General features: G+C 39.7%; 3 protein-coding genes across 3 annotated transcripts; 2 read left to right on the top strand and 1 right to left on the bottom strand.

Moving 5' to 3' along the window:
- Nucleotides 1-14,983: 14,983 nt before the first annotated feature.
- LOC118450900 (uncharacterized) lies at nucleotides 14,984-15,442 on the bottom strand. Its single transcript, XM_035886888.2, has one exon. The coding sequence runs from the start codon at nucleotides 15,440-15,442 to the stop codon at nucleotides 14,984-14,986; it is 459 nt and encodes a 152-aa protein (XP_035742781.2).
- Nucleotides 15,443-22,242: 6,800 nt separating this feature from the next.
- LOC118450902 (uncharacterized) lies at nucleotides 22,243-24,291 on the top strand. The gene is made up of 4 exons (XM_085655610.1): nucleotides 22,243-22,273; nucleotides 22,766-23,322; nucleotides 23,375-23,671; nucleotides 23,737-24,291. Exons 1-4 carry the CDS (start codon nucleotides 22,243-22,245, stop codon nucleotides 24,289-24,291), a joined length of 1,440 nt encoding a protein of 479 aa, XP_085511736.1.
- Nucleotides 24,292-24,504: 213 nt separating this feature from the next.
- Nucleotides 24,505-24,966, top strand: LOC146873086 (uncharacterized). The gene is made up of 2 exons (XM_085655609.1): nucleotides 24,505-24,765; nucleotides 24,820-24,966. The coding sequence occupies exons 1-2, from the start codon at nucleotides 24,505-24,507 to the stop codon at nucleotides 24,964-24,966; spliced, it is 408 nt and encodes a 135-aa protein (XP_085511735.1).
- Nucleotides 24,967-24,969: the final 3 nt, after the last annotated feature.

Raw genomic sequence — 24,969 nt, 5'->3', positions numbered from 1 at the left:
GAGTGTATCTAAGTTGGACAGTCTTACTGGTTCGAGGTTCTCTCTCATTACTTTCCCTCGACTTGTAAGATTATTTCTCATTTCTACAGTCGAATGCGCTCGAGAGGAACTCGCTAAACTTCCCTCGACTAGTCGCTACAATTTTAAGCCCGAAAGGCGCAATGGTGCGAGAGGCATTCGCATAATGTTCCGTCAACTAGTTGTAATATTTATAGGTACGCCAGTGGCATTGGTTTGACTGGAACTCCCAAAACTTTCCTTCGACTAGTCGGAATATTTCCAATCCCGAAAGTCGCATAGGTTCGAGTGGCACTATCATATCTTTCCTCGAGTAATCGTATTATTTCTAGATTCGACAGTTGCATTAGTTCGAGAAGCATTCGTATAGTTTTCTCTCGCCTAGTCGGAATATTTCCATGACCGAAAGATGCAATGGTGCGAGAGGAACTCTCATTATTTTCTCTTGACTAGTCGAAATATTGTCAAGTCCGAACGTCGCATTTGTTCGAGGGGTACTATCAGAGCTTTTCCTTGACAAGGGGGAAAGTGTATAGCTTCGACAGTCACATTGTTTCGAGAGGCACATTTATAAGTATCCGTCGACTAATCGGAATATCTCCAAGTCCGACAGTCGCATTAGATTGAGAGACACTCCTACATCTTTCCCTCTACAAGTGGGATTATATCTTATTCCAAAATTCGTTTTGGATCGAGAGGATCTCGTATAATTATCCCTCTTCTAGTCGGATTATTTTCAAGTTTGATAGTGGCATGGTTCGTGTAGCACTCGTATACCTTCCACTCGACTAGACGGAATATTTCCAAATCCGATAGTCGCATATGTTCGGGATGCACTCGCATTACTTTCCCTCGTCTAGTCGCAATATTTTCAAGTCCAGACAGCTACAATGATTCGAGATGCATTTGCATAATTTTCCCCGATTTGTCGGAATAATTCTAAGTCCGACAGTCTCAGGAGTTGTAGAGGCTCTTGCATATATTTTCCTTAAGTAGACGGTATATGTTTAAATCCGATAGTCGCAGTGAATCGCGAGACGCTGCATAGTGTTCGCTCGAATAGTCGGAATATTTGTAAGATGGACAGTTGCATTAGTTTTACGAGTCACTCGTATAAATTTCCATGGAAATTCGGAATATAACTAGTACCGACTGTCGCATAGTTTTGGGAGGCACTTGCACGACATTCCCTTGACAAGTCGGATTAATTCCAGGTACAAAAGATGCACAGTTTCAAGGGGTACGCGTACAACATCCCCACGACTTAACAGAATACTTCTAAGTCCGGAAGACGCATTGGATAGCGATGCATTTGTATAACTATCTTTCTACTAGTCGCTATATTTGCAAGAGCGACAGCTGCATTGGTTCGAGATGCTCTCGCATAACATTCCCACGACCAGTCGAAATGTTACCATATCCGATTTTTGCGTCGGTTCACAAGTCAAGCGCATAGATCTTCCTCGACTATTTCGGAATATTACTAGATCCGTCAGTAGCATTAGTTCGCGTGGCACTCGCATAAATTCCCCTTGGCTAGGCGATATATTTCCAAGTCTGATAGTGAATATGATTTGAGTGCACTTGCATAACTTTCCCTCGACTAGTTGGAATATTTCAAATTTACACAGACGCATTGGGTCGTCAGGCAGTCGCATATCTTGCCCTCGACTTGTCGGAAACTTTCAAGTACGACAGTCGCATTGAATCGTGAGATACTCCTGCAAATTTCCCCGTTCTGGTAGGAATATTACCAAATTCGATAGTCGCATTGGTTCACAAATCACTCACATACCTTTCCCTCGACAAGAGAAAATATGTCTTATACCAACAGTCGTATTCGTTCGAGAGGAACTCGTATAATTATACCTCTTCTAGTCGAAATATTTTCAAGTTCGAATGTGGTATTGGTTCAAGAGAGCCACGCATAACTTTCCCTTGATTCGTTGGAATATTTCCCAGATCGACATTGGTTCGAGAGGGACTCGTATAACTTTCCCTGGACAAGTCAGAATATTTTTATATCCGAGAGTCGCATTAGTTTACAAGTCACTCGTATAACTCTCACTTGACTAATAGGAATATGTCCAATTCCGAGAGTCGCATTAGTTTGAGAGACACTCGTATAACATTCCCTCGACTAGTGGAATATCTCTAGGTCCGTTAGATACATTGTTGCCAGAGGTACTCATAAAACTTTCCCTCGACTAGTCGGAACATTTCTAACTCCGACAAACGCTATCGTTCACAACTCACTCGCATAACTTTCCCTCGACTAGTTGGAATATTTCTAAGTCTTATAGTCCCATTGGTTTACAAGTCATTCGCATAACTTTCCCTCGGCTAGTTGAAATATTTCCAAGTCCGAGGGTTGCATTGTTTCAACAGACACTCGCATGACTTTCCTACGACACGTTGGGGTATTTCTAAATCTGACAGTCCCAAGTTATGTTTATTATGGTTTTTATATTCATTATTATGATTATTATGATTATTATGTTGGTAATTACGGTTATCATTATGCTTATTATAATTATTAGTGTGAATGCTATTTTGAATTTTATTGTTATTATGAATATTACTATGGTTATTATGGTTATAATGATTACTATTAATATTATTATTATATCTATTATCTGTATTATTACGCTTATTAAAATCATTATTATTATTATTAGGATCATTATTATTATGGCTATGATTATTATGATTACTATTGTGATTATTATAGTAATTATAGCTATTATTATTCTTATTAAGCTTATTTCTTTTATTATATTTATAATGATAATTATTATTATGATTATTATCATTATTGTGATCATTATTATGACCATTAAGATTATTATGATTATAATTATGATTATTATAATATTATGATCATTATTATGGCTTTTATTTATATTATGTTTAACCAAGCTGCGCGATAGCGCTGTACAGATTTTATGTCGAGAAATCCCAGCATATTTCGATCATTGTGGACAACTGACGGTGGGGATTGTCAAATTTTTCAAAGTGATGAAAAAAATACGAGAATCACGTTTCTTACCTCAAACATGAAGCGCTATCGCGCTGCTCGGTATTTCTCAACATAAAATTAAACTAGCGCCATCACGCTGCTTGGATATCTTCAAGCATATATAGGGACAGTGCGGTTGCGTTTGGGATTCTTCGACAATGTTTCTTCAATACCGTCTGGGACTCAATGGGTAATTGTAAATATTATTACGATTAGTAATAAGATTATTAATATTAATATGGTTATTATTATGATTACTTTGATTATTTTTATTATTTTCATGATTATTGTTCTTATTATTATTATCATGATAATTAATATGTTCATTAAAGTTATTATGAGTTATATTATTCTTATTAGCATTGTTATGGTTATTATAACCTTCATGATAATCATTATGTTTATTTTGATTATTATTAACATTGTGTGTATTATTATTATTATTATGATTATAAGAATGATTATTATGATTATTATGATTATTGTCATGATTACTATGTTAAGCATGATTATGGTTACAATTATTATATTTATTATGATAATTGTTATCAATATTATGTTTATTATGGTTTTTATGGTAATTATTAAGTTTATTACATATATTATGCTTTTTATTGTGATTATTATTATAACTATTATTAAGATTATCATTATAATTGTAATTATTATTTTTATTATTATTATTGTGGTTATTATGGTTATTATTGTGATTTTTATTTGTATTATGACTTCTATTATGATTATTATGATTATTATTGTTAATGTGATTATTAGTATATATATTTTATTATTAATATGGTTATTATGATTATTATTATTTTGTTACAATTATTATAATTATAATTAAGATTATGATTGTAATTATAACTTTTAATATTATAATTGTGTTTATTATAGTTATTATTATGATTTTTAAGGGTATAAAGACTACTTTTAATATTATTATGATTTTTGCATTTATTATCATTATTACGATTAGTATTATGATTAGTGGTGTTATTATGTTTATTAATATAATTATTATGATTCTTATTATATTTATTTGGATTATTATTATTATTTCGGTAAATATTCTGTTTATAATGATTACTATTGTGATTCCGTTGAACAATATTATGAATATTATGATTACTATGATTATTATAATCGTTAAAACTATTAATATGATTATTAGGATTTTTATAGTTATAATGAGTATTATTATAATTATTATAGATATTAGAATTATTATTATGTCCATTCTGATAATTTCTATAATTATAATGATTATTATAATATTTATTAAGAATATTATGTTTATTATTATAATTATTATGACTATTTCTATTCTTATTAAGATTATTACGGTTATTTTATTATTTATGACAATAATTATGATTTTTTTTCAATATCAACATTATTATTATGATTATTATCATGGTTATTGTTATTACTCAGATTAGTATTATTATTACCTACATTTTTGTAGTTATTATAATTATTATTATAATTATTATCGTTATTATGATTATTACTTTGATTATTATGTTTATTATGGTTATTATAAATATTATTATGATTTTTATGGTTATTTTGATGGTAATAATGATTATTATTGTGATTATTATAATTTTTATGACTATTATTATACTCATGTGGATTATTATGGACAATTCATTTTTTTTATTATGTTTATTATGATAATTACTATCATTATAAATATTATTATGATCATAAGATTACCATTAGTACTATATTGCACATAATGATTATTCTAATTATTATTATGAGTATTATGATTATTATTTTTATTATTATTATTATTATATTTATTATGGTTATGTTATAAATAATATGGTTATTATGATTATAATTATGATTATTATTTCTATAATTATCAGATTTATTACAATCATTAAGAACATTATGAATATTATTATTTTTTTTATGAATATGATTACGAATATAATGAACACTATTGTAATTATTATTAATATTATGATTATTATTAAGATTATTATGATTACTATGAGTATTATTATGATTATTATTATTATGATTATGTTTATTATTATTATGATTATTATGATTATTATTATGACTATTATGATTTTTATTATATTTATCATGATTGTTAGAATGATTATTATTTTGATTACATTGATTATTTGATTATTACTATGATTAAAATGGTACATATGATTATAATTATTAGTGTTAATGTTATTATGATTTTTATTATGATTATTATGATTGTTAGTATAACTATTATGATTATTGAGATTATTATCATTATCAACATTATTAAAGTTATTATATTAATTATAATTATTTTTATGATTATTATCAGCATTATTATTAACAAAATCATTGTGATTCTAGTAATGATCATTATGATTATGATTATGATTATTATGATTATTATTAGTATTATTATAATTATTATGATTTTTATTAATCTTATCAATATTATTATGAATGTCATTAATTATGATAATTATACTTATTGTAATTATTATGATTATTATAGTCATTTTTATTATTATTATAACTATTATTATTTTTATTATGATAATTTTTATGATTATTTTAATTACTATGATTATTATGATTATTATTACAATTATTATGGAAATTATGATTTTTATTATGGTTATCAAGAATTTTACAAAGTTTATTCTGCATGTTATGATTGCTATTATGATTATTATGGTTATTATTGTGGTTTTTATGTTTATTATAAAGTATTTTATGACTATTATTATTTTTATTATGTGAATTATTGTGATTATTATTATGATTAATTTTATGACTCTTATGGATGTTTTTATGATTATTATGGTTATTATGATTGTTATTGTGATTATTATTATCATCGTGGTTATTATGATTATTATTATGATTAATAATATGGTTATTATTAAGGTTATTATTCCTGTCATTATGATTCTTATGATTATTATTATGATTATTATTATTATCATTATTCTTGTTTTTGTTATTATCATTATTATTATGGTAATTATGATTGTTATTAATGTAATTATTATTATTAATGCGATTATTATATTTACTATGTTTATTAACATTATTATTAACATTATTAGGTTTATTATGGTATTTATTTTGGTTATTATGAATATTATTATGATTATTAAGGCTATTATAATTATCATTATGCCTATTATGATTATTACTACGGTTATTATGATTATTATTATGATTATATATATTATGATTATTATTTTGATTACTATTATAATTACTATGATATTTATGATAATTAAAATGAATATTATCGTTATTATGTTTGTCATTATGATTATTAGGATTATTATTATGGTTATTATGACTATTATTGCTATTATTATGATCATTATTATGAATATCGTCATTGTGGTTATGATTATAATATTATTAAGAATATTATTTAGATAATTATGATTACTAATAATGGTATCATGATTATTATGATATCTTAATTATTCTTATGACTATTTTGATTACTAAGATTATTATGATTATTATGACGATTACTATGCTAATTATAATTTTTATAATGGTTATAATGATTGTTAGTATGATTATTATGAATATTACGTTTATTATCATGATTATTGTGATTAAAATTATGTTTATTATTGTTATAAATTTTATAATTAATACTATTATGATTATTATTATTATTATTATTATTATTATTATTATTATATGAATTATCAATATTATCATGGATATTATGAATATTATTATGATTATTATTAAGCTTATTATGGCTATCGCGAGTATCAATATGACTATTATTACTACTATTATTGATATTATGATTACAATTATTAGTATTATAGTCAATATGATTATAAGTATGAACATCATGATAATTATTTTGATAATTATATATTATTACGATTATCTTGATTATTATGATTTTTAAAATGATTATAATGGTTATTAGAATGATTTTTTCGTTATTATGAATATTACTATGATTAAATTGATTATCGTTATCGTTATTGATATCATTATTATTTCCGTTAATATGACTGTTATTATTACCGTTATTATGAATGTTATTATTTCCGTTATTATTATTGTAGTTATTCCCGTTATTATTACCATTATTATTACCGCTATTAATATCGATATTTTTATTAGTATTATTAATATTCATTACTATCGTTATTACTATGTGTATTATTGTAATTATTAAAATCGTTGTTATTATCGTTATTATTATCGTTATAATTTCCGCTATTGTTTCCGTTATTATTACCGATATTATTATCATTTTTATTAACCCTACTATTATCGTTTTTATTACCCTACTTATCATCGTTATTATTATTATCGTTAGTATTAATATTCATTGCTATCGTTATTACTATGTGTATTATTATAATTATTATTATTGTTGTTATTATCGTTCTTATTACCCTCATTACTATCGTTATTATTATCGTTTTTAATAATCTTCATTACTATTGTTATTACTGTGTTTATTGTTATCCTCATTATAATTGTTATTATTATCGCCATTATTATCATTACTATTATTGTTATTAATATTATTATGGTTAATTTAGTTGTTATTATTATTGCTATTATTATCCTAATTATTATCGCTATTATTACCGTAATTATTACCATTATAATTATCGTTATAATTATCGTTATCGTTATCAATATTTTAATCGTTAATATTTATTTGGTGCGTATGAAATGTCCGATTTTCTCTAAATGTGAACGTTTGTTTCCCTGTTTTTGTTATCCTTTTGTTTCTGACATAATCTGATTTATAGTCCTACTGTCCATTGCTAGAGTCCCATTTTAGCAAAGAAGAATTTCTCAAAAGTGTTCCATTTTGTTATTTGCATTTAATTTTGCACCGATATGAATTCAACTGAAATTCGTGTAATTTTCTTATGAGTATATACATGGTAATAATGCTGCAAATGCTGCACGTAATATAAGACAGGAGTTTGGGGAGAATTCTGTGAACGATCGAAAAGTGCAGCATTGGTTTGAAAAATTTCGGCCTGGTGATTTTTCCCTGCAAAATTAACAGCGTGGATGACCCTAAACGTCTGTGAAAAATGATGCTCTGAATGCATTGGTGGAAACGAATCCAACTGTTTCTTCAAGGGAACTTGCTGCCAGAAAGGAAGTTGACCATATAACAATAAGTGGATACCGCACGAATTAACCGTGCGAAATAAGCTGGATCTCTTGAACATATGCTCATCAGTGCTTAGCCGATTTAATCGAGATCCATTTTTCGATCGGATCATTACTTGTGATGAAAAATGGGTTCTTTACGACAATAGAAAAAGGTGTGCTCGGTGGGTTGATGGGGATGAGGCTTGTGCTCATACTCCACGGCCATCACTTCATCCACGGAAAATTTGAATCACAGTTTGGTGGAATGTGACGGGAGTAATACACTACTCATTCCTTCGAACTGGAATGACAATTATAGCCGAAAAGTATTGCCAGTACATTGAAGAAATGCATGATAAATTAAAATTATACGACCATCACTTGTTAATCGGCATGACCCAGTACTTCTCCACGACAACGCTCGATCGCATATATTGTACAAAACAATTGCGAAATTAAATGAATTAAAATATGAAATTTTGCAGTACCGACCTTATTCACCGGATCTTTCGCCAACCAACTTTCATCTATTTAACCATTTAGAACTGTTTTTACGGGCTAAACAGTACGAAAATAAAGACAGACTGAGAAATGCCATATCAGAGTTCATTGATTCTAAAGACCAGAATTTCTTCAAGACAGGCATCTATGCATTAAAATCTCGCTTGGAAAAGTGTATTGAAGTAAATGGAGCATATTTTGATTAAATAAGCTGCTTTTGAAAAAAGAAATGCAGTTTAATATATTTACTTAAGTATCCGATAATTCATTCACACCAACTTAATAATTTCTAATATCATTATTATTAGTATTGATATTATTGTAAAATTAATGTTATTATCGTTTTTATCGCCATTATCTTTATTATCGTAATTAACATTATTAGCGTTATTATCGTTATTATTATAACTATTAATTTTTTTATCGTCATTGTTATCGATATTATCGTTTTTACCTTTATTATCATTATTATAATCATCATTATTAATATTATTATCGTTATCATTAATGTTATTATCGTTATTATCGTTATAATTAATATTATCGTCTTTATTATAGTTACTATCGTTAATATCATCATTATTTTTACTATCGTTATTATTATTATCATCGTTATTATCGCCATTATCCTTAAAAACGTTATTATCGTTATTATAGATAATATTATTATCGTTATTATCGGTATTATCGTTATTATTGCTATTATCGATATTATTCTTGATAGTGTTATTATCGTTGTGATCACCATTACTCTTATTATCGTTATTATTATTATTATTATTGTTATTGTTATTATTATTACTATTATTATTATTATTATTATTATTATTATTATTATTATTTCTATTATTATTATTATTATTATATTTTCTACCGTTATTATCATTGTCATTAATATTACTATCGTATTAACGTCATTATCGTTATCATTGTCATTATCGTTATTATCGTTATTTTTGTTACAATATTATTGACATTATTATTACCCTTAACAACGTTATTATCATTATTGTTGCCATTGCCGTTATAACTCATATTATCGTTATAATTATCCTAATTGATGTTATTATCGTATTTAACTTTAATATCGTTTTTATCGTTACTATTATTTTTATTTTTATTATCGTTATTACTGTTGTTATTATTAATATTACCATTATAATTATTATTATTGTTAATATTATCGTTATAATCGTTATTATTGTTCCAACCGTTATTACCGTTATTATAGCTTTTATTGTTATAATTATTATTATGATTATATCCGTTGATGTTATTAATTACTATTGTTATTTCTATCGTTATTACTTTTGTTTTCATAGTTATTATCGTTATTTACGTTATTATCGTTCTTATTATTCTTATTGTTAATATCGTATTTATTATTATTATTGTTATCATTATCGCAATTATCGTTATCATCAATATTATCGTTATTACCGTATATAACCTTACAATCGCTATTAACGTTATTATCATCATTATCATTACTTTTATTATATCCTAATTACCTTCATTATCATTATTCTCGTTATTACCGTTAATTTAATTATTACCATTATCATTAGTATGATTATCATTATTATATTTATTCTCATTACTTCCATTATCATCGATATTATTAATATTATCATTATTATCCTTATAACCTTTATTATAGTTATTATAGTTATAACCGTCTATATCGTTATTATCGTTATTATTATTATCACCGTTATTGTGGTTATTTTTACTATAAAAAATAATAAAAATGTGTTATTATTATCGTCATACTCGCAAGTATCGTTATTATTGATATTATCGTTCTTATCGTTATTATCGTTATTATCGTTATCATGATTATCATCGTTATTATCCTTATTATTATTATCATTATTATTATTATTATTATTATTATTATTATTATTATTATTATTATTATTATTATTATTATTATTATTATTATTATTATTAATATTATTATTATTACTGTTATTATTGTTATTATTGTTATTATTGTAATTGTAGTTAAAATTAAAATTATCGACATTATTATCGACATTAACGTTATTATAGATATTATTGTCATTATCGTCATTATCGTTATTATTATATTTATCGTTGTTATCGTTAATTTCGTCATTATCGCCATTATCGTTTTTTATAATCATCGCTATTATTATTATTATTATTATTATTATTATTATTATTATTATTTCATTAACGTTATTATCGTTGTGACCATTAAAATTAATTTTATGATCTTTATTAATAATACTACTATTGTTATTAATATTATCATTCTTATCGTTATTATCGTTATTATCGTCATTATCCTAATTATCGTCATTAATATTATCATCGTTCCTATCGGTATAATTATTATTATTAATATTATCATTATTATTCTTATTATCGTTTTTATCCCACCAAGTGTGTAGGGGAACGTAGAATATTCCCACAGTACTTCCTTCTTGTCGTAAGAGGCGTCTAAAAGGGACTGTGTGAATGGTGTATGAATGTCCTTGTACGGCTATTCCTTCCTTTGTTCTTCTGTCATATCTCTCTCTATTCTATCTTTCACTCTCAAGCTTCCTTCCGTTCCCTTCAGGGGTTCGTTTTGTGGAACTTGCCTAGCATAAATATATTACTCATGATGGATAGTACAGCGAGAGGCAAAAGCGGGCGTGGGAGGGACACCCACTCCTCGGCGGTGTCAGGTGGTGGGCGGGCAGACCACCTGCCGTCCTCATTCTTTAAGTGCCAGGAGCTTGGGTTAGACGACCTGGACTCAGCTCTAGATAATTCATCTGGAAGGGCACCACAGGTAGGCGACCTGGCCTACAGTATGACGAAAACACTAGGAAAGGTAAGATATGAGGAAGGACACTTGGTGGAGTGGCAAAGGGCTGCCAGTGCCGTTGATAGCATTTGTTACTCCGGCCTGACGTCACCTATCCAGCCTGCGAAGGAGATACAACAAGATATAGAGAGAGAGAAACTCTCGCAAGCAAAAATCCTCATTGCCAAAATGAGGTTGGCTGTTACTAAACAGCCAAACGTAAACAATGCTATTAAGCAAGGTCTCCCAGAAATGGAGGACATCATTGACAGTCTCGAGTTCATGTGTAAATCTCGAAAAAAGGTCAATAAGGGAACGAAGACCCTTGCCCGAGTTTCTTTGATCCTTTGGGCAAATTCTATAAAAGATGCTGGCGCAGTTAAGAGAGTAACCACAAGTCCGCCACAGTTGCCTGCTGAAAGCCTCAAAGAACCGTGCCAAGATGCGACGACGACTGAAGCCACCAAGTGGACGGAGGTCGTCAAGGAGAGAAAAAATAAGGAACAACCAGCGAAGAAGGGGACGATAAATCCACAGCAGGAGAAAAGGAAGCCGAGCAAATTGGTGGACAGGTCGAGAAAGAGAACGAAGCCGGACGCGATCCTCCTGAAGCTTGTGCAAGATAAACTTGTGCAGACGTAGTCGGAGCCATCCACCAGCGTATCAAGACCAGCGCTGTAGGGGTACACGTTGGATCGGTCCGGCAGATCAGAACGGGAGATACGTGAATGCGACTGCCGCACATCGTTAGTAGAAGTTGAGGAGGCCCTAAAAAGGACCCTGCCAGACTACGCGGGGAATTTCGAAGTTAAAATGACCGAACCGAACGCAAGACAACAACGCCTGGCCCTCGCCAAAATTGAAGAGGAAGCAGCTGCGAAGCTTTTGAAGGCTGGCTGAGTGCTGGTCGGCTTCGACAGCTGCAGGGTCAGGCGAAGAACAGTGAGGCGATGCAACCAATGCCTCGACTATGGACACCATAGCGCTTCGTGTAAGGACCATAATTGCAGTAAGTTTTGCCATTTCTGCGGCGGCACGGGGCACAAGATCAAAGACTGTATGATCAGCGAGCCTACTTGCCTCTAGTGCTCCAATAGCGTTGCTGAACCTAAGAAGAACTTGGCGGGATCAAGGGCCTGCAAAGCTTTCCAGGTGGGCCTTGCAACAGCCAACAAGTGGAAAAAAGGATGAGAGTACTTCAGGGTAACCTCAATAGGAGAAGAACGGCACAACACCTACTGACCCAGCTCTGCTCTGAGAAAAAAGCTGATATTGTTTTAATCAGCGAACAGTACCAGGACAGAGCAGGAGTAGGATGGTACGCAGACGAATTGGGCACCGCGGCCATCTGGATCCCAGATACCCGACAGATACATTTGTCGGATCAACGATCCGGACGCGGTTACGTTTCGGTGAGAAATAACTTGACGACATATGTCAGCGTATATCTCACCCCGAACGACGGGATAGACGACTTCCAGAACATACTGCTCGATTTCGAAATCGCACTACGGGTAAGTAAGGGGATCTCATTGTGGTTGGAGACCTCAATGCCAAAGCTCTCGAATAGGGGGAGGCCAAGCCGGACTCCAGAGTAAGGCGAATCATGGAGGTGGTGTCGAGACTGGAGCTTGTAGCGCTCAACACAGCCTCAATGTCAACCACCCCCCTGAGTAGGGGTGTAAAATACTCCCACAGTACTCCCTGCTTGTCGTAAGGAGCGACCAAAAGGAATTATGTGAATGGTTTATGAATGTTCTTGCATGGCCGTCGCTTTCTTTGCTCTTCTGTCATATCGTTTTCTATTCTTTCTTTCTCTCTCTCTGGCTTCCTTCCATTACGTTCACTTTCATTGGGGAGACCGGCTCTCATTAACATTTATTCAATCTAACATGCATAACACGACCAAAGGAATAAGCTGGCGTGTGAGGGATACCAATGCCACGGCAGTGTCAGGTGGTGTTAGGACAGGACACCTGCCGTAGCCAACTAACGACTGCCAGGAGCTCGTGGTAGGCAACCTGGTCCCAGCTTTGAATGAGTCAGCAAGGGCACCACAGGTAGACGACCCGGCCTGAAGTGTATCTAATGCGCCAGGAAGTGTAGGAAGGGAAGGGTGCCTCACAGCAGAGTGGCAGAAGGCTGCCAGGGCCGTTAGAGCACAAGGCTCTCCGGCTTGAATTCACCAAAGCAATTGAGGAAGAATTAACGCGAGGGCCGTGGTCTACACGTACGAGACGGAAAAGTCGCGTTAGACTGAACCGTGCTGGGTGAGGGAAGACCAGCGGAGTCCCCCGCCTAGTCTCAGGTAGTGACTGGTAGGGTGATCGATACTCTGAGGGGAGCTTCCATAAAGGTCGAAAGTGCTAGGGTGAGAGGTCGCAAACTTAAAGAGTACATCTCGGTGATCATTAAACGTTCCCATAGAGTAACCATGGAGGGAATCAAGACTCTAAGGGTGAGGCTACAAGCCCGAGCAGATGATCCTCCGTCAGCCAAGGAGACCATTAAGCAGTTGAAGGAGGAACTCAGGGCCGTGGATCTGCGCAATAGGGAAATCACGCAGGAGGACATTCGCCTCAAAATGGTAATTAAGATGAGACAAAAAATTCTGGAAAATCCCTTGGATGTGAAAAACCAAGAAAGGTCCCCGAAACCAAACCACTCATACGAGTCGGTAAGGATCCTGGCAGAGGGTGTCCGCAGTATACAGCAACCGGAGCAGCTAGTACAGCAGCAGCATTAGCAACATCTGCAGCAAGTACAGCAGCAACTGCAACAGCAAAACCAGCGTGAACAGCAACAGCGGCATCAGACATCGAGTGGCGCATCGACAGGAGCTAGTGGACCGCACAAAGGCCCTACATTCCGTGCTGGGTCCACTAGATCCCCTGCATAACAGGTAAGTGTAGGTAAGACACTAACCCCGCAAAATGATTTTCTACAGTTGCTTGTCCGAAAGAGGAGACGGGTCCAGAGGAGAGAAGCGAATACACTCTCCCTGGCTACATCAAAGGATGAACAGCTCTTAACCCTCCCGGGGACAGGCGCCCAGCCTGTCTTTTCTAAAAGAAGGAAGGGGAGGAGCGGCGCGCAGCGAATAAAGCTGGGAATGCAAAGGAAAGGAAAAGTAGCTGCAATTTCCCTATCCTATACCGAGGAGCCGACGTACAAAGACGCACTCGTCCGGGCCACGGAGAGGATCAACGTCAATGACTTGGGAATCGTTACAATGTCCTGTAGGAGAGGCCTCACGGCTGCCATTAAATCGCAGGTACGAGGCAAAGGGGCAAATTCAGAAGGCCGACCTGCTGGCGGAGGCCTTAAGGTCCAAGGAGAGGAGATTACTCGCCCCCAGCGCACGAGCATCTTGGGAAGTCCCTGGGAAGCCTCAACCCGCAGATCCGAACGGGAGGATAGTTTACCTTCTGAATATTTTTCCCATCCTCCCGGGACAGTCAGTGAAATCCTGATTGTCACTGGAAGGATTAACTGTCCTCCCCCATCGCGTCGATTAACTCATTCCTGGCATCTGTCCACGCCGGGGAGTCAATCAGGTTGTGTTCCGCCGTGTCCTCACTCCCCTCGCAGTGGAAACAACGTGTGGAGGGAAACTTCTTTATCTCATTTAAATATTCCGAGAAACAACATAGGCAGGACATCAGCTGTGTGGTGTGAAATGTCGCTCCGATAGAGAACGTCCTCCCAATCCAATCAGCCAACCATTCGGCAATAGCTGCCCTCGTGCGCACTCCTGTTGCCTCTGGTGCACCTACGTGCTCTAGTTTCTCAGTCCTCCAAGCTTCCATTACCCTCCTTCTGGCAAGAGCACGCAATACAGCCTTAACACGCGGAGGAACAGGTTCCTCCGCGTCTCTAACAGTCTCATACGACGCCGCCAGCTGGGGTGCCAAATGAGCGAGAGGAATAATCCCCGCAATCATCATATCCGCATGGAAGGTGTCCGTCCTATATGCACAACACACCCGGACCACCACCTTCCTTTAGAAGCTTCGAACAGCCCACCCGATCATGTTCTCCACGAGGGCGCGATACCACACCGTCGCCCTATATTGGAGCACCGAGTGGATCACGCCGCCATAGAGGCGCCGCTTCCTCTCTCCCGGTCCGTGAAGGTTCGGAAGGAACCTCCTAAGGTTCCGGAGGATACCCTCGGCTATAGGGATCAGGGCCTCAAAGTGGGGCCTGAACGACATCCTTGGGTCTATCACTATGCGCAGGTATTTAACACTGGTTCTAATCTCTACGCAAACCCCTTTAAAGCAAATTTTAGGGGGTGGGACATTCCTGCGTCTGCAGAAGATAGAGGCAGGGAAGGCCATGTCCTCCGTCTTTTGCGGCGCCACTTTAAGACACAATCCCTTGATCTCCCTTACCAAAACGTCCAAGTCCCGCTCGGCGTTCATAATTACCTGAGACAGATCCCATCCTGATAACAGGAGGGCAGTGTCGTCCGTATAGCAGACAACACGGGAGCCACCTGGCATCGAGGTTCAGAGGAAACTGTCATAGGTAATGTTCCACAACGTAGCGCCCAAAATGGATCACTATAGGACCCCACAATACACGTGTCTTTCCACAGCGCGTCCATACTTGTCCGAAAACGCGATGGCGCGATTTTCCATGTAGCTCCTGATAATGTTCACCAGGTAGCGTGGACAATTTTCACGCTCCATCGCCCTAACGATAACGGCCCACGGCAAGGATCTGGAAGCGTCCGAGAAATCGAGGCTCACCAGGATAACCACCTTCCTGAACCGCGTCGATGCCACCACGAAGTTTTTAACATCTAGGACAGCATCCGCGGTGGATCTTCCCGACCTAAATCCATACTGTGATGGCGAAAGGGTCCGAGTCTCCTCTAAGAAGCTGTTGATCCAGTCAACATTTACCCGCTCGAATAGTTTCCCCAGTTCCCCAATCACGGATATAGGTCTATATTATCCCGGTGAATCCGGGTGCGCGTCCCTTTTCTATTTGATCAAGATGAGCCTTGCTATCTTACACGCTGTCCGGAACCTTCCTATCCTCAAGCATAAGGCGAAGTACTGCGCCAACCATTTTCCACAGTGTGTCGACGCAGCACACACAATCACAGCCGATATTCCATCCATTCCAGGAGCCTCTCTTCCTTTTCCTTTCCGGTCAAGATCTCCTCCGCAGAGACAGTCACCACTGAAAGCGTTCCTGCGGCTCATTAGTTCCCGGACCTTCTGGGAATAGCTCAGAGAGGATATTCTCTAGTACCTCATTCTCCATGGTTACAGTGACTGTTGTGGCATTAGGCCTTAGTTTCCGCATGACCAGTTTGTAGGGCCTTCCCCATGGATCCTCCTCTATGGAGTCCTGCAGGTCCCTCCATGAGGTCTTCTTGGCTACCTTAATAGCCATAGTCAGTACCCATCTTGCGTCCCATTGAGCGTCCAGGCACCGCACTATTTCCTCACTGTTCTTTTTTTCCTGACTCTGGGAAGTTTCCTTACTGTGGCCGTCGCAACCGTCCTTAATAAGTACTTTCTCTACCGTGGTACTGTCTCCTCACTCGGGACAAAACCATGTCGCACGCTTGCTTCAGTGTAGACTGTGCCCACTTCACAATCTTGTCCACACAGTCCGCACCGGCCGCACTCATTCCGCACCTAGTTCCGACCATCCACTCCCATGAAATAAGGGTCGCAGCCAAGTAGTCCTCATCCAGGTAGTTAACCTTCCAGCGAGGGAGCTTCTTACCTTGCGGGGGAGAATTTCGGACCCCTGCAGCCTCGTGCCAGTAGCTATAACTAACATACAGGTGATCCGATAGTGACTCAGCATTTTCCATCCTCCAGTACGGGAGCTGGACGGCAGGCGCCGACGTGCCCCACGTTAAATCTATTACGCTCGAACCCTGCAGTCGAACGAACGTGGGACAGCCAACCCGGTACAGCAGCTCCAGGTCCATTCAGTTGGCCCAGACGCAGAGCAACTCACCCCTATGGTTACTACTGCCTACCGTGTCTCATCTTCTGGACCGTGCATTAAAATCGCCAGCCACCTGCGCTGAGAGAGCGGGGAATGTTCCTAAGAGCTCTTCAATCTCATCAAGGAGACTACTAAGCATGATCATGTTCTCGCTGGGAGGAAAGTTGACAGAAACTACCAGCGAGTCCACCCAGTTAACGGCTACGTAAGAAAACCCGACGAACCAGGCTACAGGTTCCTCTACACTCGCCCACAAGAACCGCGTAAAGTGGAGTCCCTCCTATGGATGAAAACCACCTCTCATTCCCCGGAGGAAACCACCATGGTTCCGCAATGTCAGCGAGCTTCACCCTGTCGTCGCGCATGCGTTACTCCTGCACGTTCTGTGCATGGCGCGCGTCGTTCACGTTTATTTGTGAAAAACAGAGGATATAGCTTCGCTTAATGCAACTAGCGCGACCCCAAAGGTGACGAGCAGATGCATTTTCGGCGTAGGCAGCATAGGAACGCAACAGCGCGCCGATCGATTGTGCGAACTTCGTCCAAGGCTACTCACCGTGCGACCCACCGCTGCGTTCCGTTTCCCGCACAAACCGGTCTGCATCAGGTGATAACCAGTCCTCGAGAGGCTATAGTAGCTTTAGAATGGTGCGATAGGAATTTACCAAGGCCATATTTAATGGCCACGCAAGCGAATGCCGTGGATTTTCCATCTGTCGTGAATACCGGATTAGGAGCGATATGTCCTAATTCGGGTGACAGACAGGCCGAACAGAATTTAGAGTGCTTACCGATTACCATGCGACCGCGATAGCGCACATACTCTCGTATGCAATCTGTAGAATCCTCCACGAAAAGAGAACATTTGCTCCCTGCCCCTAGGGATAGCGCAACCCCCGTAACAATAGGTCTCAAATAACGCGATGAAATATTCCCCTACCACCTATTACTGAGCTAGACGCTGAGCAAGGTAGCACGAGCTAACCCCCCACTGTCGGAAGCGGCAGGAAAGGTAGACATCGCACTATCGGAAACCCTTGAAGAACACGACTCACGTGTATTCCCTGACACAACTTACGCGATAGGCGTGGATATCGAAATGAATGCACCTCGAGTTACCTTTACCGAACCCTGCGTATCAATCTGTGGCAACAACACGTTCTCGACCGATACCTCCCCCTCCCGGCAAATTGCGCATTCTCGAAAATCCTACTTCTGCAACTCAACATGGGGCGTTCTAGAACGGTAAAAGGCGAAGTTCACGAATTGATTAGTCAGAAGACCCTAAACGTGCTGCTCTTGCAAAAGCCGTACGTCCAAAGGTACGGGACGGGTTACGAAATCGTAGAATGAGGCAGTGGAACAAGGATAGCTGCCACTCGCGACGAAAGACCTTGATCAGCGGTTGCGGCAACCAATCCGAACATCGCGTTGCATTTCATCTCACAGCTCAGCACTCCACATTGCGTCTCTGCGGAAGTACAGGCACCCAGCTCTTCCCTTTGCGTTGTATCTTATTATTTCCAGTATAGCGACCAAATAGAGGAGCACCTTAGGCACCTGGAATCAATAAAGCTTGCCCTAAGGGGGGAGAGAGTAATTATTTTACTGGACGCCAACGCACGATCTCCTCTCTGGGGCCCTGAGGGCACTGATGAGGGAGGCTCGAAATTAGAAGCCCTCATCCGGGCATCCGGGTTAAGAGTAATTACCGACGTGAAGCAGCCACCCACGATTTGGACGACGAGAGGCTCCTCTTGACGAAACCCTGTCGTCACAATCCATGAGCAGATCCATAGGCCAATGGAAATAAGAACAGGACGGACGTCCAGTGACTATAACTCGATTGATATCGTGATTCATCCCACGAAGGCTGAGTCGGGTCGAGGGGGGCGCGCGTGGCGTGGGGAACAAGAGGTTCAATACAAAGAGAGCTGATTGGGATCTGTTCGCCGAGCATCTACTCTCCCTCTCCGCGGCAAGGCTGAAGGGAAGCAGTTTAGGATCCGCTTTAGAGGTAGAGACACGAGCCAATGTGCTTACCAGTGTCCTAAAACCTGCGTGTTCCGAATCGATGCTCCGCAAAAAGACCCATAGGGAGTCTAACCCGACGTGGGCGTCTGCGGTAACGACACAGAAGAAAGCGGACTCCCGACAAAGGCGCGCGTTTCAGCAAGAAAAAGACCACCAGGTACGCTTTGGGTTAATGCGTGAATACCGTTCTTCGTTCCGAGAATATAGTAAAGTAGTACGACGTGCTAATTGTGAGATTTGGAGGAAATTCGTTATAGAGCATGGTAACGCGGAACCGTGGGGATACATTTATAAGCAGCATGAAGGAAAACTCCGCGTCGAAAGGGTGATCAACATCCTCAAACGAGAAGGCGGAAAGACTACGAATGTTCGCGATACGGCAAGAATCCTCCTCAACACGTATGTCCCGGATAACTGGGTGTCCGAAGACACGACGGAACAGCGCGCGGTGCGTAGCACTTTCCCAAACGTCCCTCAATCCGAGGATGCCACTCTCTTCACGAAGGAAGAGGTCTCGTGAGTAATGGGATCCCTTAGAAACGGAAGGCCCCGGGGCCCGATCTTATCGAGGTATGCGTGCTCAAGAGAGCAATTGCCACCATCCCATCCCAATTCGTCGATCTCTTTAACGGATGTCTCTAGTGGGGTATATTCCCATCCATCTGGAAAGAGGGCTCCTTAAGAGCATCACTTAAAGGCTGCTTAAGTTGCAGCTTAATGAATATTCCCTCGCACCGGGTAACTTTCGGACAAGCATTATGGCTTTGCCCCGGGACTCTCCTCTGTGGGCGCGATAGTAGAGTTGCGCAGAATCGTTTCTGCCTCCTCACGGAGATATGTCATTGCACTGTAATACGATATATCGAGAGCCTACGATAATGTTTGTTGGCTCTTAGTTCTTAAGGAACTCCAGGATAGGGATTATCCGAGAAATGGTTTCAATGTTATAACAAGCTACTTCGCGGACCGTAAGGTAAAAATCGCTTTAGCAGATAATGAGATTTCTAAGCAGGCTTCGAGAGGATGCCCACAAGGAACGGTCCTTGGCCCCTCCTGCTGGAACATCATGTTTGACCAACTCCTCCGGATACTCGAGGAATCATCAGAAATCAACGTGATCGTGTACACGGACGACCTACTCATCGTCCTAGATGGAGATTCTAGGAAGGTACTAGAGGAAGAGGGAAATCGCGCGGTTAAATGCATCACCGGATTGTGCTCAACTGCTAAATAATCTATCTCCGAACGTAAAACCGAGGCTATCGTCCTGAAAAGTGATTGGGTTAAGAGGAAAGCCATAGGTAGAAGAGATGGACAGCGCCCGGATGGGAAGCAGAAAACAACATCAAAAAAGACCGACTTAGCTAGTTGGCCATCCACTATTAAGATATGGAATAATTCTGTAAAATTTAGGAACTCCGTTAGATACCTCAGGGTATACTTTGATAAAGGGCTGGGAGTTACGAAGCATTGCCGGTTCCTCAAGGACAAAGTCGTGCCATTGTTCGCGAAAATAGGTAGATTATCGGCCAGAGAATGGGGACTCCGCCTCTGCGCTCTACGGGCGATCTATCTAGGCCTAATCATCCCCACGGTCACGTACGCCGCAGCGGGATGGTCGGATCTCTTCACCGAAGGAGTTCTGAAAAAGTTAAGCACGATCCATCGATCAGCTCTCATTTCGGTTACATCCGCGTATCGTACAACAACTACGGAATCCCTGTCCGTCGTGGCATAGGAACCTCCGATAAATCTCCAGTTATTGAAGCGTGGAAAACTATATGATATCAGGAAAAATAGGAGAATCGAAACAGTGACGTGTAAACTGGAAGGCACGAAGCATAACCGCGCGATAGCAAGACAGGTCGATGTGAAAATCTCCAGGGTATGGCAGTCCAGAAGGGAGAACTCCTCAGAAGGTAGGAATACGTACGCGTACTTCCCGGACATCAAGGAAAGGATGGGTGCTCGTTTCGTATCTCCTAATCACTTCATATCTCAGTTTCTTACAGGACACGGAGCTTTCAAGGCCAAGCTGAAGTTGCTGAACATCACCATGGAAGGAACGTACGAGTGTGGCGTGGAAGACACGGTTTTGCATCACATCGTCGACTGTCCGGTTTTTGAATCCCAGACGGTGGCTCTAGAGGAAATTCTCGGCGAAAGGATTTAGCCGGAAACAGCGAGACATTTTTTCTCCACAGCCGAGGCTTTCTCCCTCTTCGGGGAGTTTTGCAAAGAAACCCTCCTTGTCAAGCGATGTTACATCGTGAGTCCTGTTCGGCTGGGACTGTCGGAGTATTGGCGCTGGATGTGGGTGTTTGTAATTTTCTCAGAAAAGCCCATTCTAGAACAGGATAGGGTCGGAAAAGCTCCCTATTTTATTTTTCATATATCATCCATCTCCCTCCGAGAACCTGATATCCTTCCAATCCCATCTCATCCTACGAAACGATTGTCAATGGTCGTGGTACTGTGAGTGGGCCTCCCCGTGGTTCCCCGTTGGCACGGCTGGTATCAGCGCAGTGATTCGTTGCTGCGAGGATATTGGTCGTGGCTAAACTGCTCATCTTGCCCGCCGGCATGAGTTTTGGTTCTTTCCGATTCCAGTGTCTTCGTTGTGGTGGCTCCGGTCTGTAGGTAGTTCCACAGCGTATGGCCTAATGGGCGAGGTAGCATAGATGTAGGCACCCTTCGGTTGTCCACCTTTACAATATACTGTCCCGGGAGAATGGGTGGCCTGTCGGACCTTCGCTGGACGGGTAACGCGTGCAGAGGAGGACGCTGAGAAGCGCAGGGAACGGTCGCGAAGAGAAGAAGGATGTGTGAGTGAACGTGCGGGTGTGTACATTGACAGGACTGCGAGCAATAGGCCGGATAGAGAGTAGATCCAATGCAGCTACCTCGGGCAAGGCTCCGAGCGCCACAGGCGATGCCTTCCCCAAGCGTCACTTCCCTCTAGACGTGAATGTGTGTATACAAACGTGAATGGGCCCGGTCAGAGCTCCATGGAGTGGGAATCGGGCTAATATGTATATAGTTAGGGAGTATTTATAATACCAGGGGCTCGTGGGCTCTTGTCGTGTGCGGCGTATTGATGTGAATGGAGATGAATGAATGAATGAGGGCAAGGCGAATATCGGCCTGGCTCAACGAGGAGGGTTGCTGGGTGAATTTGTAATATGCATTTGCGTCTCCCCACCCACCCCCTTTCATCTCAGCGTGTTTGTTATAAGAATCGTGAGATTTTTTAGGTGGTAGGCGATCCGACCTTGGGAGTATTCTCAGACGGGCTGAATACGACACTCCCCTGAGTATCGCTCGTAGGGGGCTTATTACGGTAAATATTTCTGACGAAACCAGAAAAGGCTCAACGTCATCCTTCCGAAGGCCTGGCTACAGAGAGGCTATTCTGGAAGTCTCCCTAGCCAGCGAACACATTGCGGCAAGATCAGCAGCCTGGTGGGTAATCGATTACATCGGGAGCGTTCATCAGTACATCCTACTCGACGTACACGATAGGAGGCCAGCCGTGACAAGTGGAGCTCCATCCCCCCGGTGGAACATCGCAAAAATGGATGGAGAGAGGCTGTCTTCTGTCATAGATGTAGGTTGTAGACTCCATCAAATTGTTTCCGCGAGTACATCGCCAACTGCACAAGCCAGAATGATTATTGCAGCAACTATGCAGCTCATCCAAAAGTCTTGTGCGATAGCGGTACCAGAGAAGAGCACGAAACGGCATAGTCGTCCTATACTGGTGGATGCACGAGATCGCAGATCTTTGCAAGAAGTGCTTAAGGATTTGCCGGTGTGTAGAACGAGCGAGAAATGCCATCTCGACGGTGCTCCCTTGGCCGCAGAGTACCATGTGGCCAAAAAACACTGAAGTGGACCTTCAAGGGCAACCAGAGACGGTGCAGGAAGGAGCTGTGCCTGGATGTCGACCAGAAGCCGTGGGGACTAGGGTACCAGATTGTCACTCGCAAGCTAGTGACGCACACTCAAGGATTCCCGCAGGACGCGAGGACTTTGGAAAACATTCCCCTGAGCCAATGAGCAGACCAGAATGGCCACAATTTACAGAGGAGAAGCTATTCAGGGCCGCACCTACCATGCAGGACACGAAAAATCCAGGACCAGACGGCCTTCCGGTGGAAGTAATAAAAGCTGTCGCGTAGAGTCACCCCAAGCCCATACTAAACATGTACAACATGTGCCGCAGGATGGGAATCTCCCAGCCCTGTGGAAGAAAGTCAGACTTGTGCTCATAAGCAAGGGCAATTGTCCAGCAGATGCCGCTTCATCATACAGGCCTATTTGTATCATCAATATTGCTGTTAAGCTCCTGGAGAAGCTGCTTCGGCAACCGCTGCACGCAGCCGTCGGGGCAGCGGGGGATCTTTTCGCTCGCCAGTATGGATTTCGATCCGGCCTCTCCATCATCCAGGCAGTCCAGGAGGTTTTTGCGGCCGCTAAAATGACGGAGCGAGGGAATCATCTAACTCGTCCTTTGTGTCCGCTGGCCACCGTAAACGTGAGAAATGCTGTCAACTCCGACAGGTGGGACTTGGCAATGGAAGCGCTCGAACACAATTTCAGCGTCCCGGAGTACCTACTCCGAATTCTCGGGGATTACCTAAACGAGCGCTTCCTAGATCACAATACTGGCGATAGTCCGAGAAGCTTGGAGTTGATATCGGGGATAGCCCTGGGCACCATAATGGGATCGGATATGGATCTGGAATATTTTCTACGATGGCATCCTGGCAGTCCTTGAAGGTGCTTTCTTGGTTTGTTACGCAGATGACACTGCAGTTGTCATAACTGCAAGAGACACCGAGTGAGCACAACAGCTGCTCAACCAGGTCATACGCAGAGTAATCTCCAGGATGGATGACCACGGGCTATCTCTAGCAGCTCAGATGACATAGATCGTGCTAAGACGACGAATGGCAATTACAACTTTTGCAGCTTCATTGTAGGAGTCACGATGGTCCAGCCTAAGTCGGCTGTCAATTACTTAGGTGTAATGCTTGACAACAAACTAAATTATGGAGAGCACATAATTAGGGCGACCGAAAAGGCGGCAAAAGTAGTAGCCATGCTCGGCATACTGATGGCCAACGTAAACGGTCCCCGATCGTGCATAAGACGACCTCTGATGCGCGCTACCGAAGCAGTGATGTTGAACGGCGCGTATGTTTGTTCCGAGGAGCTATTACACGAAAAATACCGCAAGCGCATAGACGCGGTATACAGGAGGGGCGTTCTCTGAATCGCGTGCTCCTACCACTTGGTCTCTCAGCCCGCTGTACTGGTGGTCGCGGGGGTAATTACGATCGATTTACTAGCCCAGGAGAAACAATTCATCCTCCAGCAAAGGCCCGTTCTGGGAAATGAGGAGGCATCAAGGCTCGCCTGGGCTACCAGCACCGATACCTGGCAAAGCTGATGG

The sequence above is a fragment of the Vespa mandarinia genome, chromosome 3 (genome assembly GCF_050613455.1).
Source record: "Vespa mandarinia isolate Hongniang chromosome 3, ASM5061345v1, whole genome shotgun sequence".
In the NCBI taxonomy this organism is placed as follows: domain Eukaryota; kingdom Metazoa; phylum Arthropoda; class Insecta; order Hymenoptera; family Vespidae; genus Vespa; species Vespa mandarinia.
This window is presented reverse-complemented; position numbering and strand designations above follow the sequence as displayed.

What these genes read in the sequence shown, in the direction of transcription:
- LOC118450900 (XM_035886888.2), bottom strand. Translation starts at nt 15,442, where the DNA reads ATGATGATTGCGGGGATTATTCCTCTCGCTCATTTGGCACCCCAGCTG.
- LOC118450902 (XM_085655610.1), top strand. Translation starts at nt 22,243, where the DNA reads ATGGGTGGCCTGTCGGACCTTCGCTGGACGG. An exon ending in GTCGGACCTTCGCTGGACGG is followed by an intron (nt 22,274 to 22,765) that starts GTAACGCGTGCA and finishes GAGATTTTTTAG; the next exon opens with GTGGTAGGCGATCCGACCTT. An exon ending in AAGTGCTTAAGGATTTGCCG is followed by an intron (nt 23,323 to 23,374) that starts GTGTGTAGAACG and finishes CCTTGGCCGCAG; the next exon opens with AGTACCATGTGGCCAAAAAA.
- LOC146873086 (XM_085655609.1), top strand. Translation starts at nt 24,505, where the DNA reads ATGGTCCAGCCTAAGTCGGCTGTCAATTACTTAGGTGTAATGCTTGAC. An exon ending in ACCGCAAGCGCATAGACGCG is followed by an intron (nt 24,766 to 24,819) that starts GTATACAGGAGG and finishes TTGGTCTCTCAG; the next exon opens with CCCGCTGTACTGGTGGTCGC.